The sequence below is a fragment of the Papilio machaon genome, chromosome 19 (genome assembly GCF_912999745.1).
Source record: "Papilio machaon chromosome 19, ilPapMach1.1, whole genome shotgun sequence".
Lineage (NCBI taxonomy): Eukaryota > Metazoa > Arthropoda > Insecta > Lepidoptera > Papilionidae > Papilio > Papilio machaon.
The window spans coordinates 3,621,659-3,636,590 of NC_060004.1; the positions used below are offsets into that span (position 1 = coordinate 3,621,659).

Here is a 14,932-nt window from a genome sequence, read left to right on the forward strand (position 1 = left end):
GACGTATGACTGTAACAAGTTGAACGAAAAAAATCTTTACCCTTGTAACTTAAAGTAAAAATTGAATCGTACTATTAAAATGAAAAAGAAGAAAGAATTTTTATTGAGAAATAAACTTTAATGCTCTTGATTTAAGATTGAATTTGATTCAGCTAAGTATGCACTTATAAGTGTACGGACTTAGAATGCAGGTGGTGATCGCAGTGTTGTTACTGCCATCGTAATAAAGTTTATATTCGCTCGGCAATGTCTTGTCAACTACATGTTATAGATCAGTGACAACACCCCGTATGTAGGCGTGGCGGGTTCGAACGCTGAAGTATGCGAGTATATCACCACAATGCCGATACGAACGCACGCGTCATACGTTCCGTAATCTATTCGGACCACAATGTTAATCCAACAGTGGGAAAGTGTTCAAGTGTTATACATATAGACTAGCTTAAGAAATCGTTAACTAAAAGCAATAACTAGAAGCAATATAAGTTTAAAAAGTGTGTGAAATGGAATCCGAAGTAGAAAAGACTCAGACTAAGAAGAAAGAACCAAGACCGTTTTCGATTGAATCTATAATAGGTAATACGGATAGAAAATCACCGGATATAGATATAGAGAATAACTTGTCGGAAAATTCTAAAACTTCAGAAGACGATGAACCGGAACGAAATGAAGATTTTAATCGGATGAGGTATTATTTGAACGCGCCGTTTTTACATCAGAGTGGTGTCAGCTTTCCGTTTCTCCTCGGATATCCGGAGCCGTGGCTGAGCCGGGTATTAGGGTCAAATGTAGCAACACAGAACATGTCAACAGAGAGCAGAGAGGAAGAAAGGAGAGAGAGTCCGTTGAGTGTAGGCAGTGAAGTGGAAAGTGACGGCGCAGAAGACAATACTCAGGGTAAGAACATTTCCACTGCTTTAATATTTAACAAATAGGTTATGATCTCATTAGTTGGTAGTCGTATTATATAACTATACCAGAAAAAAAGTAGTCATCTTTTTTGGATTCTATCTAATGTTTAAAAAGGCAACCAAAAAGCAAAATTAGACGATAAAAAATAAGAAACTTACTATATGATGATTAGTTGAAACCTTTTGCTACAATATGGACTAGTTAATAAAAATTTGTAAATTAAGGAAGTCTAGAAAGTACCAATCATCATCTGTCCTCGCCTTATTCCACTCACGTGGGGTTGGCGCACAAAGTTTTATAAACCTTAAAGATTTGGCTTCATTTTTTAAGGCCGGCCGCATGCATTTCACCAACCCTACTTGGGAATATCTTAAAATTAAATAGAATCTTCTCTATGACCACCCAGAGAGTACCAGTAATTTGGTCAATTAAGTACCTACATTTTAAGCCACAAGTCAAAAGGAACACGCTTGATTAAAAAGTTCACATATAAGCTTAGGCAAAAACCTTCATCGCAGTAGCCATCTTGGGATTACCACTCGTTGAAACAGATTATGAATTGGACCTCATACATATTGTAACAATTCCTCAAATATTGATTATCTAGTATATCTAGCTTAAATGAGTAAAAAATTTGGATATCGGCTATCTTCAATCAATTGTTTATTTTTTGAAAGTATAAAACCCATAGTTAGTGTTAAAATATTAGTACCTAAAGTAAAATAAAGTAAAAAGCGCGTCTGCACATGATTAGGCGGCTTTGTGAAAAGAGGTTCATTACAGTTTTGATTAATTTACTTACTGTAAACTAAAAGTACAATAACACAAAGCATCTTAAAAACAGTTTGCTACGATATTTCATTAGTTTTTACGATATTTCATTCCATTTGAATTGAATCCATTTACCATATATTTTTGGTAATTTCTTACCGAAAAGCGGTTAATCATTAAAAAGTCATTCTTTAACAGTGTTAGAGTCCGCAATTAGGTACTATACTCTGATTTATATTTTTTAAACATTAAGATATGATTATTAAAAGTACAGCATTTTATTCCCATATTCATCCCTTTCGAGACAAAACACTTTAGACATCTCCTGCAATACTGTTCACAGTCACTACTCACTACCAGTTTCTTAATGAAAGCCAGCTTTTAACCTTTAGTTTTAAGTGCACAGTTTTAACTGAAAAGTTGAACTGTACAGTTAAAACTGACGAGTGTATGCGAAACTGAGAACTGTACAGTTTGATTGAAAAATTAAATGTTACACATGTCAGTTTTAACAGTAGTTCAGTTAAAACTAAAAATGTCTAGCGAGCTTTACCTATCACACGCCGATTACAATCCAAACAGACACAAATTCCATAAATCTATAATTAGTAACGGCTCCTTGAAATTGGATTGGGGAAAAAATCCTGACACTCGAATGGCATCTGTACCGTGAAATTGTCGCATTTCCGAACGCTATACTCTCGTTTGCGCGAATTTATACTATTTGACAGCTGTCTTCCGACTAAAAACCGTGTCTGTTTATGAATACATGAATCGGAGACATTCTTTTGACAACCAAAAAAAAAAGTTCAAAACGATAAGTACCAATATCAAGGAAAGACGTTATTAATTTTAGTTCCTTATAAAATAATAAATTTACACTGAATCCAGTTTGTATTTTTCGTCCGGGAACCTATCTAAATAGACAAAAAAAAGTGCCTAGGTCACTCGTTGTCTATTGGCGACAAATTTCTAATTTTAACCGTTATAAACAATCGACAGTTTTCTATTTATAATATTAGTATGAAAGAGTCCTTAGAGTATTTATTACTACTGGCACTAAGAAGTGCTAGCAGTTTAAAAGTATTTAAAACCAAATTTATTAAATATGTTTAAACCTTTGTCTACCTTTATAACATCGAGACTAATGTAAGGACTTTTTATTTTAATAATATTATAAATGCGAATGTTTAAATGGCTGGATGGGTGTTTGTTTGAAGGTATCTCTGAAACGGCACAGCGGATTTTAATGAAATTGGGCATAGATATAGGACATAGCCTACAAGAACACATAGTCTACTTAGTAAGTTTTTTTTACATCCGCGCGGTCGGAGTCGTGGGTGACAGCTAGTTTAAGAAAATTAAGCAAGTGATTTTAACTTATGACCTTCATAATTCGCTATACTAAGATTTTTTAATGTTTTAAAAATCAAAACATTATGATTTATCAAATAAAAATATTTGTCAGACTATAGTTTGTCTGTTTTATGATGATTAGTTTAACAATTCATTTGATATTTCAGAAGGGACAGGTTGGATAAAATCGGTTATGAATCTTTTCGATTTTCGATGATTGTTTTCATAGAAGTTGGAATTGATAATTTCGAGATTATTGTTTTTGAATTACAATACAAATACAATTGTTCCTGTTTATTTCTTCTTAATTCTTCGAAATCAAAAAATAAAACTTTCAACCAAAAATGAAGGCTATAAACAAAAAAAATAAAATTAAAGGTATGTTTTGTTTTTTTATAATTAATTGTGCGATAGAGATTTTTAGTACAGGAACGTAGGTAAAAATTAATAATAAAAATAATAATATTTTTTTAATATAATAATAAGACCGATTCCGTTCGTTGTGCGCGTAAGGTTTATATGTACATATCTTTCTTCTTCCCTACGACACTTGTCAATTAAGTACGATATAAACTGTTTTTCAAAAAATATATATTTTAAAATATATATTTTACTTGTCAAACTCATCATAAACTGGACAAATTATATACAGTGGATCTAATAGCCTACTTTATAAATTGCTGAAATATAACACGTCAATTTGTAAATGTATTCGTTCGATATACAATTATCAAATCTTTTCAATCTTTTAACGAATTATCGATGAAATAGATTTCTCGTAAATATATTTCCATTCTATACGACACCGTGTAAAATACGAATACAAAATAATTTGCTTCGACATTTGTCGAAAAAATAAATTCAAAGCGGTGCGCCATTTCAAGAATCGTTTGTTTGCGTTTCGACGAAATTTTTCCGCCAAAACGGTGTGAAAAATTTAAACAGATTCGGAACGTGATGGCCATATTTAGTGACGTCCACTTACCGAAATTTACCGATAAATATCCCATTTGAACGAAACTGCATTTTCAAAGTTTACAAACGATTTAACTTCGCCGCTTGCCTTCTAATAGGGTTACCATGATTTTAATAAAAATCCAGAAACATTTAAAGATCCGATTTTCCTATATTTATTTTCTTAACTTTTTATCATAAAGTTAACTAATTACAGAATAGGTACTTTCGTTAGTATTCTGTTACTATCCTTGGTTTTTTGCACCTGATTTTTATCACATTTCATTTGTGACGCAATTGTGGAAAAAATTATTCACTCATGGCTACCCTATCCCGATCGTACTAGTTACGAATGTGCTCGAAATTCAACATTTAAAATTCAGATCGCGGCCAAATGGCGGGAACTGAGCGTTATGCTTTTACAATATTATTTTAACCACCAACAACTGTTTTTATTCCTTACTGTCAACACATAAGGGTTATTTTTCTTTCAATGTTACCGCAAAATGAGACTTTTCCATATTCTTACAATTCATTTGGCGCATTCGATAACTGTCAATCGTCGTCGAGTCGGCCATAAGATGTCTATAATATATTTATTTGCAGAAGGGACCGACTTTATGGATGTTTTTTCATGGAAATTGCACAATTGCACACTCGAATACGTAAAATTTCGACAGTCGCTTTCTTGTTTAGCACTTTGTGGGCGCACATAAAATAACAATTTTGTTGGTGGCGCTAAACGTTGTCACTTGAATACTAAAGTAACGGTTAATGATATCTTACTAATATTATAAATGCGAAAGTTTAGATGGATGTATGGCTAAATGGATGTTTGTTTGAAGGTATCTCCGAAACGGCTCAACGGATCTTGATAAAAATTGGCACAACTGTAGAACATAGTCTGGAAGAACACATACTTAGTACGTTTTTAATTCCGCGCGGTCGGAGTCGCGGGCGACAGCTAGTTGTAAATATTTTATAGATACCGTCATAAAATTTTACTTTTACTTTATTATATATTTAAAATCTAGATATAATATAATTGACCAATGCCACTGCCTCAAAATGTACTCTTTGGAGTATATAGGTACCTATTTACATATAGCATTGATTTTGGTGTTGAAATATTGTAAAAATATTTACTATTATTAAGAGTTTGAAAAAACATTGTGTAAATAAATTTGTTACCTTGCAAAAACTTAATCTTACTAATATTATAATTGCGAATGTTTAGATCGATGGATGTTTGCTAGAAGGTATCTCCAGAATAGCTCAACAGATCTTGAAATTTGGCATAGAAGCAGCAGATAGCCTGGACGGAGTCGTAGGCGACAGCTAGTTATTTAATAACATTTTTAACTTAACGTTCAACAAAATATTTTTATCCGCGGTACTTGAACAACTCGATCATTCATTGAGTCGTAACGTTTTATGGGATAAATAAAACAGATACAGTCACTTGACACTTATTTTTTATGTGTCATTAGGAGTTCAATCTAATAGCTCCGATGGGGACGTCTCAGATGGAATGGTCGATAAAAAACGACGACCGGGCACTGCGGCGTCAGCGCCACGCCCCCTGGCTGTTGCGACCAGTGATTGCCAGAAGTCACAAACATTAGGACCTCGGGCTTTGAACAAGGGTATCATGGGGACGTTGCATTCCACAATATCAGCATCTTGACACAATTCTTGGCTACATGTTTTGATCGTTAGGGTTTGTGAATCATTGTATAAGAGTTTTGTCGTTGTCTGTTTCAAAAACTTGTTTTTTTCGCATTGTTAAAAACAACTTAAATAAGTTGTTAAAATACTGTAACAAGTGAGTAAAAATAGTTAACGAAAATTGATGCAAAAAATGTAGGTGAGGGCACTTTATCTTAGAGGACGGAATTTTACTTCTGTCAATTATTTTACTCAATTCAGAACAATGAACTAACGTATTAGAGAGTCTTATTATGTTCGCAAGCAATATAATATACGCTATAGTTTTAATGGATGCTTTACAATAATTTTAACATTTTAATGGTTAATTTATTTCATCAGGTAACGATTCAGAGCCGGATCTAGAAGATTCTAGCACGGACACGACCCGAGAGAACAGCAAAGCGCGACGTCGACGTACCGCGTTCACATCCGAGCAGCTACTGGAACTAGAGCGCGAGTTCCACGCCAAGAAGTACCTCAGCCTCACTGAGAGATCACAGATCGCTTCCGCACTCAAGCTCAGCGAAGTACAGGTTAGTAAAACACAAATTAGTGTGGAAATTAAAAACAGCGTAGCATGCCGTCGCTGCCAAGAGTGACTGATCTGAAGCGTGGCATCTTCGACAGATTTTGTAATTTTTAACACTGTGTCGGCAACGAAAAATAAACTTTAACATTTTCAAACCTAAATGGAGGATTTTTTCAATTGACTAATAGTATTTCGGTTTTTATTTTCAGGTTAAAATTTGGTTTCAAAATCGAAGAGCGAAATGGAAACGGGTTAAAGCGGGCCTCGCATCAGGAAGTCATTCCAGCGGGAAAAATGGGTCAGGAACAAAAATTGTAGTCCCGATACCCGTCCATGTGAATCGTTTCGCTGTTAGAACGCAACACCATCAAATGGAAAAGCAAAATGGCCTACAATTTCGTTTAGACAGAACGCAACCCTTGGCAGGAAGTTTATTGCAATCGCAAACATCAGCATTTTTGAGTGCTGCGAAAGTAAATTCGGAAAACCATCAAGAACCGGTACTATTAAACCCCGTCCTAAGTCGCAGCACTATTTACGATGCAAGTATGTCAGCTAGGTTGGCAACATTGAGCCAGGCGACCACATTAAGGCACTATCCGAACCACAATGGTCGACAAAGTTAATTATTTTTGAAGAAATTGTAGAAATCGTAGTGTATTATAAATAGTTTAATAAGTAAGAATATTGCCTAAAATATTATTGTATTAAGTTTAAGGAAATAAATTTCGTGTGATAAATAAGTAAACAATCTTTATTTTTTTAACCTTCCTCAGAAATGTAAAAGTCTGTCTATCGCGCTTTCACGCCAAAGCTACTGAACTGATTTTGAATGAAAATTGGTATACTGAGAGTCTATATCCTGAGATAGGACAAAGGCTACATTTTAATTCAAAAAAAATGTTGTAAGGGGTTAAAAGGGGGGATGAAAAGTTGGATGGATGTATCGTCATTTTTACAGGTAGAAGCTTGATTTTTTTTATTTTTTAGGCTGTTAATTTGATGTAAATAAATGTGACATTCAAAGTTTATAAAAGTTTTACCCCAAAAGAGTGCAAAAAATAGGGAATAGAGGATAAATGTTTGTATTGGAAGATGTACGGTTTATGTGAATGTTTTGTAAGTTTAAGATGTTTTATTGTAATACTAGCTTTTACCCGCGACTGCGTCCGCGCGGAATAAAAAATAGAAAACGGGGTAAAAATTATCCTATGTCCGTTTCCTGGTTCTAAGCTACCTGCCCACCAATTTTCAGTCAAATCGATTCAGCCGTTCTTGAGTTATAAATAGTGTAACTAACACAACTTTCTTTTATATATATAGATTTCATAAGTTTAAATAAAGTAGTCGCGGGCACAGTTAGCAGCAAGTAGAAGTACGAGTCATATCAAATGTTGCCATATTACATCTGCTGTTGATTACAACAAAAGGTTTTAATTATTTAAATTATCAAAGTGAACAAGATGAAACTACTAGTTTTATTTTCCAAAAAAGAAAACAATTTTCGAAACTACTAATATGGAAAAGTATTATTATCTGGGAAGGCGTGAACATTCAGTGATCATTTATATTTGACGACTTTTACAAAAGAACGCTACCGGGATCAATAAAAACTGCAATACGGTCCTTATTACGGTGGAATAAGTTACATTTTTAATAAATGTCTCCAACTAATAAATTGAAGTTTTTGAAGTTTTGTGAAAATAATTGACTTACGAAATCATACCTTGTTCAAACTAAATAAAGTTCACTTTCTGTCTGTAGATTTAACTTTAGAAGTTTTACTGTGAAAAGAATTTGGTCATTAACACAAGGTCTTACAGTTCTTTTTCACAGGTAAGCTTAAAATGTCAAAATCACACACTATAAAACTATAATGCAATTGCCCTTTGACATTTGTCACAATGGAAGTGAAAGATGGCCATTTATTATTTAATTGTGTATTTTAGGGTTGATTTCTCTAGCAACCAAAAATGTAGTATTTATTTAATCTAATGGTTAATTTTAATCCAAAAAAAATAATGTTATAAAAATGTCTCAAGAAAGTTTAAATCATTTTGTGCTGCTTGCACACTTGTTTTTGTCGATGTAATCTATTCTATTCTAAATTCTATTGTAATTAGTTCAATAACAGATATTAGTTATTTGTTTCGTATTTACTCCTATCATAGTCCTCCCACCATTTTTATTGCTTTTCATACACATTGGAAGATTTCTTTCGTAAAGGACTACTCTACAAAATCTACAACCTAAGTGATAAATTTCTCTCTCAAACTTTCAAAACCACAATGTATTGTGAGCATAACTGGATTTATTTAAACTACCGTTAAAATTCGTTAATGGTAAATAATTGCTCTCAAAGCCCACCGTTGAGCCATCTATAATATGCGCTATTGTACGGTCACACCGCTTTGTAACTAGCATCGTTTTGTCGACCGACTACGCCCACAGATTAGCGCAAAGCGAAACTATTAACGACACATCTGTCGAAACTTATGCCATACTAGTTGTCGCCCGCGACTTCGTCCGCGCGGAATTAAAAAAAAGACTTAATAAGTAACCTATGTATTCTTTCAGACTATAATCTACATCGGTGCGAAATTTTATCAAGATACATTGAGCCGCTTCGGAGATACCTCCAAACAAAATTTCGCGTTTATAGTATTAGTAAGAGTTGTTGTGTATGCATTAACTTGCTTTAAAAAGCTAAGTAACTAAAACGGTACTGTGATGAGCAATATTACTTCGACGGAATTATATGGCTTACTTTAAGTTGACAATAAACGATACGATTCCGTTGTATAGTTAACGTTATAAGAAAACTATAAAGTACTTAATATAGCAAAGCAAATAAACCACTAATCAAAAGAGTCGTCTGCTGATACTGAATAATCTCTACCTTCCATATAAACTGCTTTAACAGAGTAACTTTAATTAAGGAAAAGTATCCACTGAATATTTTTACGGACTAATTCTATACTATCGGGTAATATTTCTTACATTTATACAAGACTACCTCTAGGCCGCGACTCCGTCCGCGCGGAATTAAAAAAGGCTTAATTAGCAAAACTTAAAAAGAAGCCTATGTGTTCTTCCAGACTATGTTCTACATCTGTGCCAAATTTCATCAAGATCCGTTGAGCCGTTTCGGAGGTAACTTCAAACAAACATCCATCCATCTAAGCATTCGCATTTGTAATATTAGTAAGATATCGAATAGGAAATGTTAATGCAGACTGCTGGTAGACAGATTTAAATTAAAGAACAAAGAAATTCTTAGACAAGGGTTGTGTTGAAAACAAATGAGGAATGTCATCGGGCCTAATGTAAAAAATCGAAGGCCTTAGTGTCGTCATCGTCAATTATGTCCAAATTATTATGAGATTTTAGCCGATGGCGATTGTCTCAAATATTCATGCTAGACCCACAGATGGTGTATATAGAATGTACATACATGTACATGACATTTGAATTTATGTTGTTTTGTGGTGAACAATAGTAAGTCTCTGTCAGGAACTAAAATTATATAAAATTGTTAAGAATTCAGAGTACACGATGTGTAGTTCTGTAGTTAATTAAAATCTTTGATCATAAGTTTTCTTCATAATTACATTATGGTATAAGAAACATTTAATCTCACTATAAATAATTGAATAACATAACTGGAAATAAACGATTGTGAGCATTAACGTGTCATGTTAAAAGGGCGTGGTCATACCATTCGGTGGAATGACTTTTGGGGGCGCGACATTTTTTGCACCCTGACACCCTGACACCCTGGCAACTGGCGAACGACTACAATGACTAATTGTTGTTTATCCGAGCAACATTATCGACGGTGTTCATTGTTGCTCATTTTGACAGACCGTTTTTGAGATTGTAATTGTTGTAATTTTTCAATTGTTATTTGAACGTTTTATACATCAATGTATAGATATGTTTTTACTAGTAAGTGAGAACAGTAATCTATATAAATGTATAAATTAAATCGGAGTGTAAGTTACTTATGTAATGAAAAAAATGTGACATTTCTCATGCACATGATGTATTTGCGTTGTATGTATAACGAAACACCATTTAAAAAAAAATTGTTTATCTGTTTGTATGTGCGTCCGCAAGGCCGTGTATGTTCCGGGTAATATCCGGAACGGGTGGACCGATTTTAACAAGACTTTGACGAGAAGGTAGCTGATGCACGCGGGCATATTATAGGCTACTATTTTTTCAACTCTACGCGAACGAGGTGTGACACAAAAACACATGTTGGCGATTTTTAAAATCAGAAATACTTTACCACCACTTGAAATTGAATTACGAACCAGTAATAAACATCATCAATTCAATCATGGATTATCCTTGTAATTTCGCTATTCGCTGATGATATGCGGCGGAGGTGGGCATTGTAAAACATTAATTTGTTGCGTGCAATGGCAGAGCGTTGATGCCGTGCCGCGTGTCGTTTTAAATCTATTTTCGCGTTGTATTTGTAATGCTAATGCGAGAATGCGGTCGATGACGGAGCGACGACGTTAGCCGTAGTGGTCTCTAGTGATGCGCTTTCATTACTATTTATTAACTCGTAATGTCGTAATCAGTATTTAATTGGCCACTAGAGATAGTCCTAGTACCTAGTATGTATAGATCATACTAATATTTTAAATGCGAAAGTTTAGATGGATGAATGGATGAATATATGTTAAAAGGTTATCAAAATCCGTTCAGCCGTTACGGAGATACCTACAAACATCCATCCATCCTTCCATCTAAACATTCATATTTATAATATTAGTACGTATTTGGATTAGTAGGTACATATAGATTATTATCAATAGATTTCTCAGTAAGAAAGTGCCCCTTACTGAAGGTGTTATATGAGAAATTTACACTAAGGGTTCTATTGACCAATTAAAGACTCTAAGTGCAGTATAAAATCTACACTAAGGGAGATTAAGTGAAAGATAGCTTTAACATTTTAAATCCTGGTTAAATCGTGTACACTAGGGGAACATAAATTATGGTGTCACATGTTGGGGAAATTGAGCGTATCGAAGATAGATCGTTTTAACCTACTACTGGTCCAACCATGTTATAACCATGTCCGCGAATTAGAAACAAAACATTTTATAAAACTTTCTAATTTAAATACCTACGTTTTATAAGTATACATTCACATCACTAGTATCATAAGAGTATTTGATGCGTAAAATTTCAACTGTACTCGAGTGCACCCCCGACTCAAATCTGACAGCACAACAATAACAGATTAGCTCCAGCGCTTCAAGTTCGTAACTTAAGTGGATATCACTTACAAAAGCCCATGCATAAGTTTCCACTTACATTGTTTATGCAAAAATATTCTTATGAAAGGCATTATTACAGAAGTTGTGGCGAAACTGTTTTTAAACTGAAATAAGTAATTGAAATCGACTATTAAAGATAAGTATAATATTTTTGTTATTTTTAGAAAAACGAGTTGTAGATTTTGTTACGTTGGGAGATAATCAGTTGCATTTGTTCCCGACTTAAATAGTAATAAGGTAAGAAATCATTATCTCACTTACGGACTCTAATCAAAAGCTTAATCAAACAGTTAATGATATGTACCATAGATATATATATTGGATAAAACAAAAAATATTACATTGTCACCATTTCCTATTCATCGCCGTGCATTTCCTGAATAGTTTAGTTTTTAATATTTTATTAATGAAAATGTGAAAAATAAGTATAATTTACCCAATTGGTAGCAAAGTATAAAATTATATTTGTAGTAGCTGTCACCTGCGACTCCGTCCGCGCGGAATTAAAAAAAACGTAATTAGTATGTGATCTTCCAGACTATGTTCTACATCTGTGCCAAATTTCATCAATATTCGTTGAAACGTTCGGAGATACCTTCTAACAAACATCCATCGATCCATGCAAACATTAGCATTTATGATATACTAGCTGTAACCAGCGATTCCGTCCACGCGGAATTAAAAAAAAACTTAATAAGTAGCCTATGTTCCAGATTATGATATACCTATATCAAATTTCATCAAGATCCGTTGAGCCGTTCTGGAGATACCTTCAAACAAACATCCATCCATCCATCCAAACATTCGCATTTATAATATTAGTATGTACGTAATATTTATTTGACGTTGCTGCTATACGAAATAATCTTTCCCGATCTTGATTTAAAAATCTGGAATTACAATAATCATATTTCCATAGACAATATTGAATAGACAGCGTACGGCGCCAAGGAGCGGATTATTTTTTGTCAACTTAATCGAATATTAACAAGTTATTGTTACAAGTCTTTGTCAAAATCCGGGGGATAATATTTTTTAACGAATTCTATTAAAAAAAAAAAACTGTGGCGCCAAGGAATACGCTACTAGAAACTTAATGATTTCCTTCAACATTTTATAAGACATCACAGTATTATAATATCATCGTATTAAAAGCATTTTTCTGTAAATAAAACTTAACAAAGCTCTTTTTATAGCTCTAATAATACTGGTAGTTTTTAAAATACCTATATATTTTAAAAAAGGCTCGCACGGCGGGAAGTCGTTGGATGCGGAAGGCGGAGGACCGCGTACTGTGAAAGGCATTGGGAAAAGCCTATGCCCAACAGTGGACAGATAAATATTGTTGATGATGATAGAAAAGGCTTCTAACGCGGAATGCGCATGTGGCAGCTATGTAAATCTAATTTTTCCAATACCTACCGTATGTAGAAGGATGACAAATATAACGATATGCTTTTATTAACAACAATAAAACTTTATTGCTTTCAAAAGCAATAAACCAATCAATTTCTTATTATGAATTCAATGTGGCGCGTCTTTGAAACACCGACTCATACTCTATGCAATATGCAACATAGTCTATGGCCCTATTTCTTTTTAATTTCTTTACAATGCCGCCGATCATGCGTTCGGGGAATAATCGGCCGCGCTCACGGAATGCATTACGAAATTACATGTCCGACTTGTTACTTATTGTTTCGTCCACCATTGACTAAGCCGATATCACAACCTTAAATCAATATCATGAATTTTAATTAAACTTCAATAATGCATTTTACTCGCTACTTGAACCTCTCTATAGATTGACGTGATAAGTAATTGCTATACTTCCAAAAACAATACTTTTAGATGTCAAATAATTTTGCCTAGTACCAGTGCTTCCAAGAAGCACATTTATTTAAAACTAAACTACCTATACTTCATGAGCTTTTAAAACAATGCTTTCGATTTCTCATTTTATTTCACTGAGGTAATTAATTACTTTTTTAATAATTCCGTCTTAAACAACGGCCAGTAACATAATTGCAACTCATCTATAGGCTTATTTTGCCTCTAAATCGTACCCACTTTAACTTCAAGTATTAGAACTAATAGGCTACGTAATGTTTTTATTTTACGTCTTACTGAATGACCGTTGACAGTTTGACATCATTAAATGTCAATCAGGTAGGCAAATAATTTCATCCAGTATAAAAAGATCTGTCTATTGCTACTGCTTAATATTAAAAGTCTGTGGAATACAGAAGCGTGGATTGTATTTGAGGGGCCATTTTATATCAAACTATTTGAAATGACCAGCGGGTCTTTATAACGATGTTATGCTAATACAATAATTGGAATCGTCGGTACGCAGTCGGTGCGTCAAAGTGCAGTTCGGTGCCGATAAGAGACGATTAAACGTGATTTCGTTCGTCAACGTATACTTTAGTTTTCGTATTCTCAGAACGGCGTCTGGGAAACTTTATATCGATCCATCTTTCGGCGCAGCCTTATAAACTATTAGAGAGGTTCCACGTCCTATTTAATAAAGTATACTTCGCGCATACTAAGCGTTTTGATACTTGACCGCATTCTAATTGTCCACGTCAACTTGCGCAACTTTTAAAACTCTACGTAATGGCACAATCGTATTTCATTCAACAAAATAAAGAACGAAAAGTGTATTAGTTACAGAAAACAATTTTTTAATGTAATTTAATTTGCAATATTTTACGGCTTGAAAATGACTAATCCTGAAATATTACAAAACTATGCGCTTTTTAAGTTTGAAAAAATATACTTTCAAACATATACAATAGAAATTACATAATAAAAACAGTATTTCTTACAACATCATAATTAAACTAAATACATGCTTGTAAAAGAAATACAAAATTTATACTACAGTATATTTTATTAACCAAAAGAAAGTTATCCAGAAAGAAATACATCGATATCTTCCGTATTCTCTCATTCTCTTAGAATAAGGTGTAAGAGTTGTCCCTTGTCACCTTGTCTAACTATAGGAATACATGTGTAATTAATCTGTAATTAAGCTGTTAACTATGTTAAAAGGATATGGAATGTTGACACATCAAGTTGAGCGTTTATACCCTTCATTGTATAGAAAGAAGAAGTATAAAAATTACAAATTGAATTTTAATAAAGCCATAAACATATTTTATATTATTTCCTTATGCTACCGATATAAAACACGGCTATAAACAATAAAAATCAAATTTAATGACCGCACCTGGCAATATTAAGTAGCAAAATTGTTAAAGATTGAACTGACGTTTAATGGCGCCCAGGAAACGGGCATTTTATTTTTTAATTTTTTTTTTAATTGCGGTCCCTTCAATGACGTTCGGCATTATGCCTGATGCGTTGCGTCGGCGGAATAAAGGAGCATGGCCTG

At 33.7% G+C, this 14,932-nt stretch overlaps 1 protein-coding gene across 1 annotated transcript; it reads left to right on the plus strand.

The window, feature by feature from the left end:
• The first annotated feature begins 341 nt into the window (after nucleotides 1-341).
• Nucleotides 342-6,858, plus strand: LOC106715145 (homeobox protein GBX-2). Its single transcript, XM_014508372.2, has 3 exons — nucleotides 342-897; nucleotides 6,043-6,236; nucleotides 6,442-6,858. Exons 1-3 carry the CDS (start codon nucleotides 504-506, stop codon nucleotides 6,856-6,858), a joined length of 1,005 nt encoding a protein of 334 aa, XP_014363858.2. The 5' UTR covers nucleotides 342-503.
• Nucleotides 6,859-14,932: the final 8,074 nt, after the last annotated feature.

Bases quoted from the DNA above. Each gene is read 5' to 3' on its own strand.
- LOC106715145 (XM_014508372.2), top strand. From the start codon at position 504: ATGGAATCCGAAGTAGAAAAGACTCAGACTAAGAAGAAAGAACCAAGA. The intron at 898-6,042 runs GTAAGAACATTT...TTATTTCATCAG, and splicing joins CGCAGAAGACAATACTCAGG to GTAACGATTCAGAGCCGGAT. The intron at 6,237-6,441 runs GTTAGTAAAACA...TTTTATTTTCAG, and splicing joins TCAAGCTCAGCGAAGTACAG to GTTAAAATTTGGTTTCAAAA.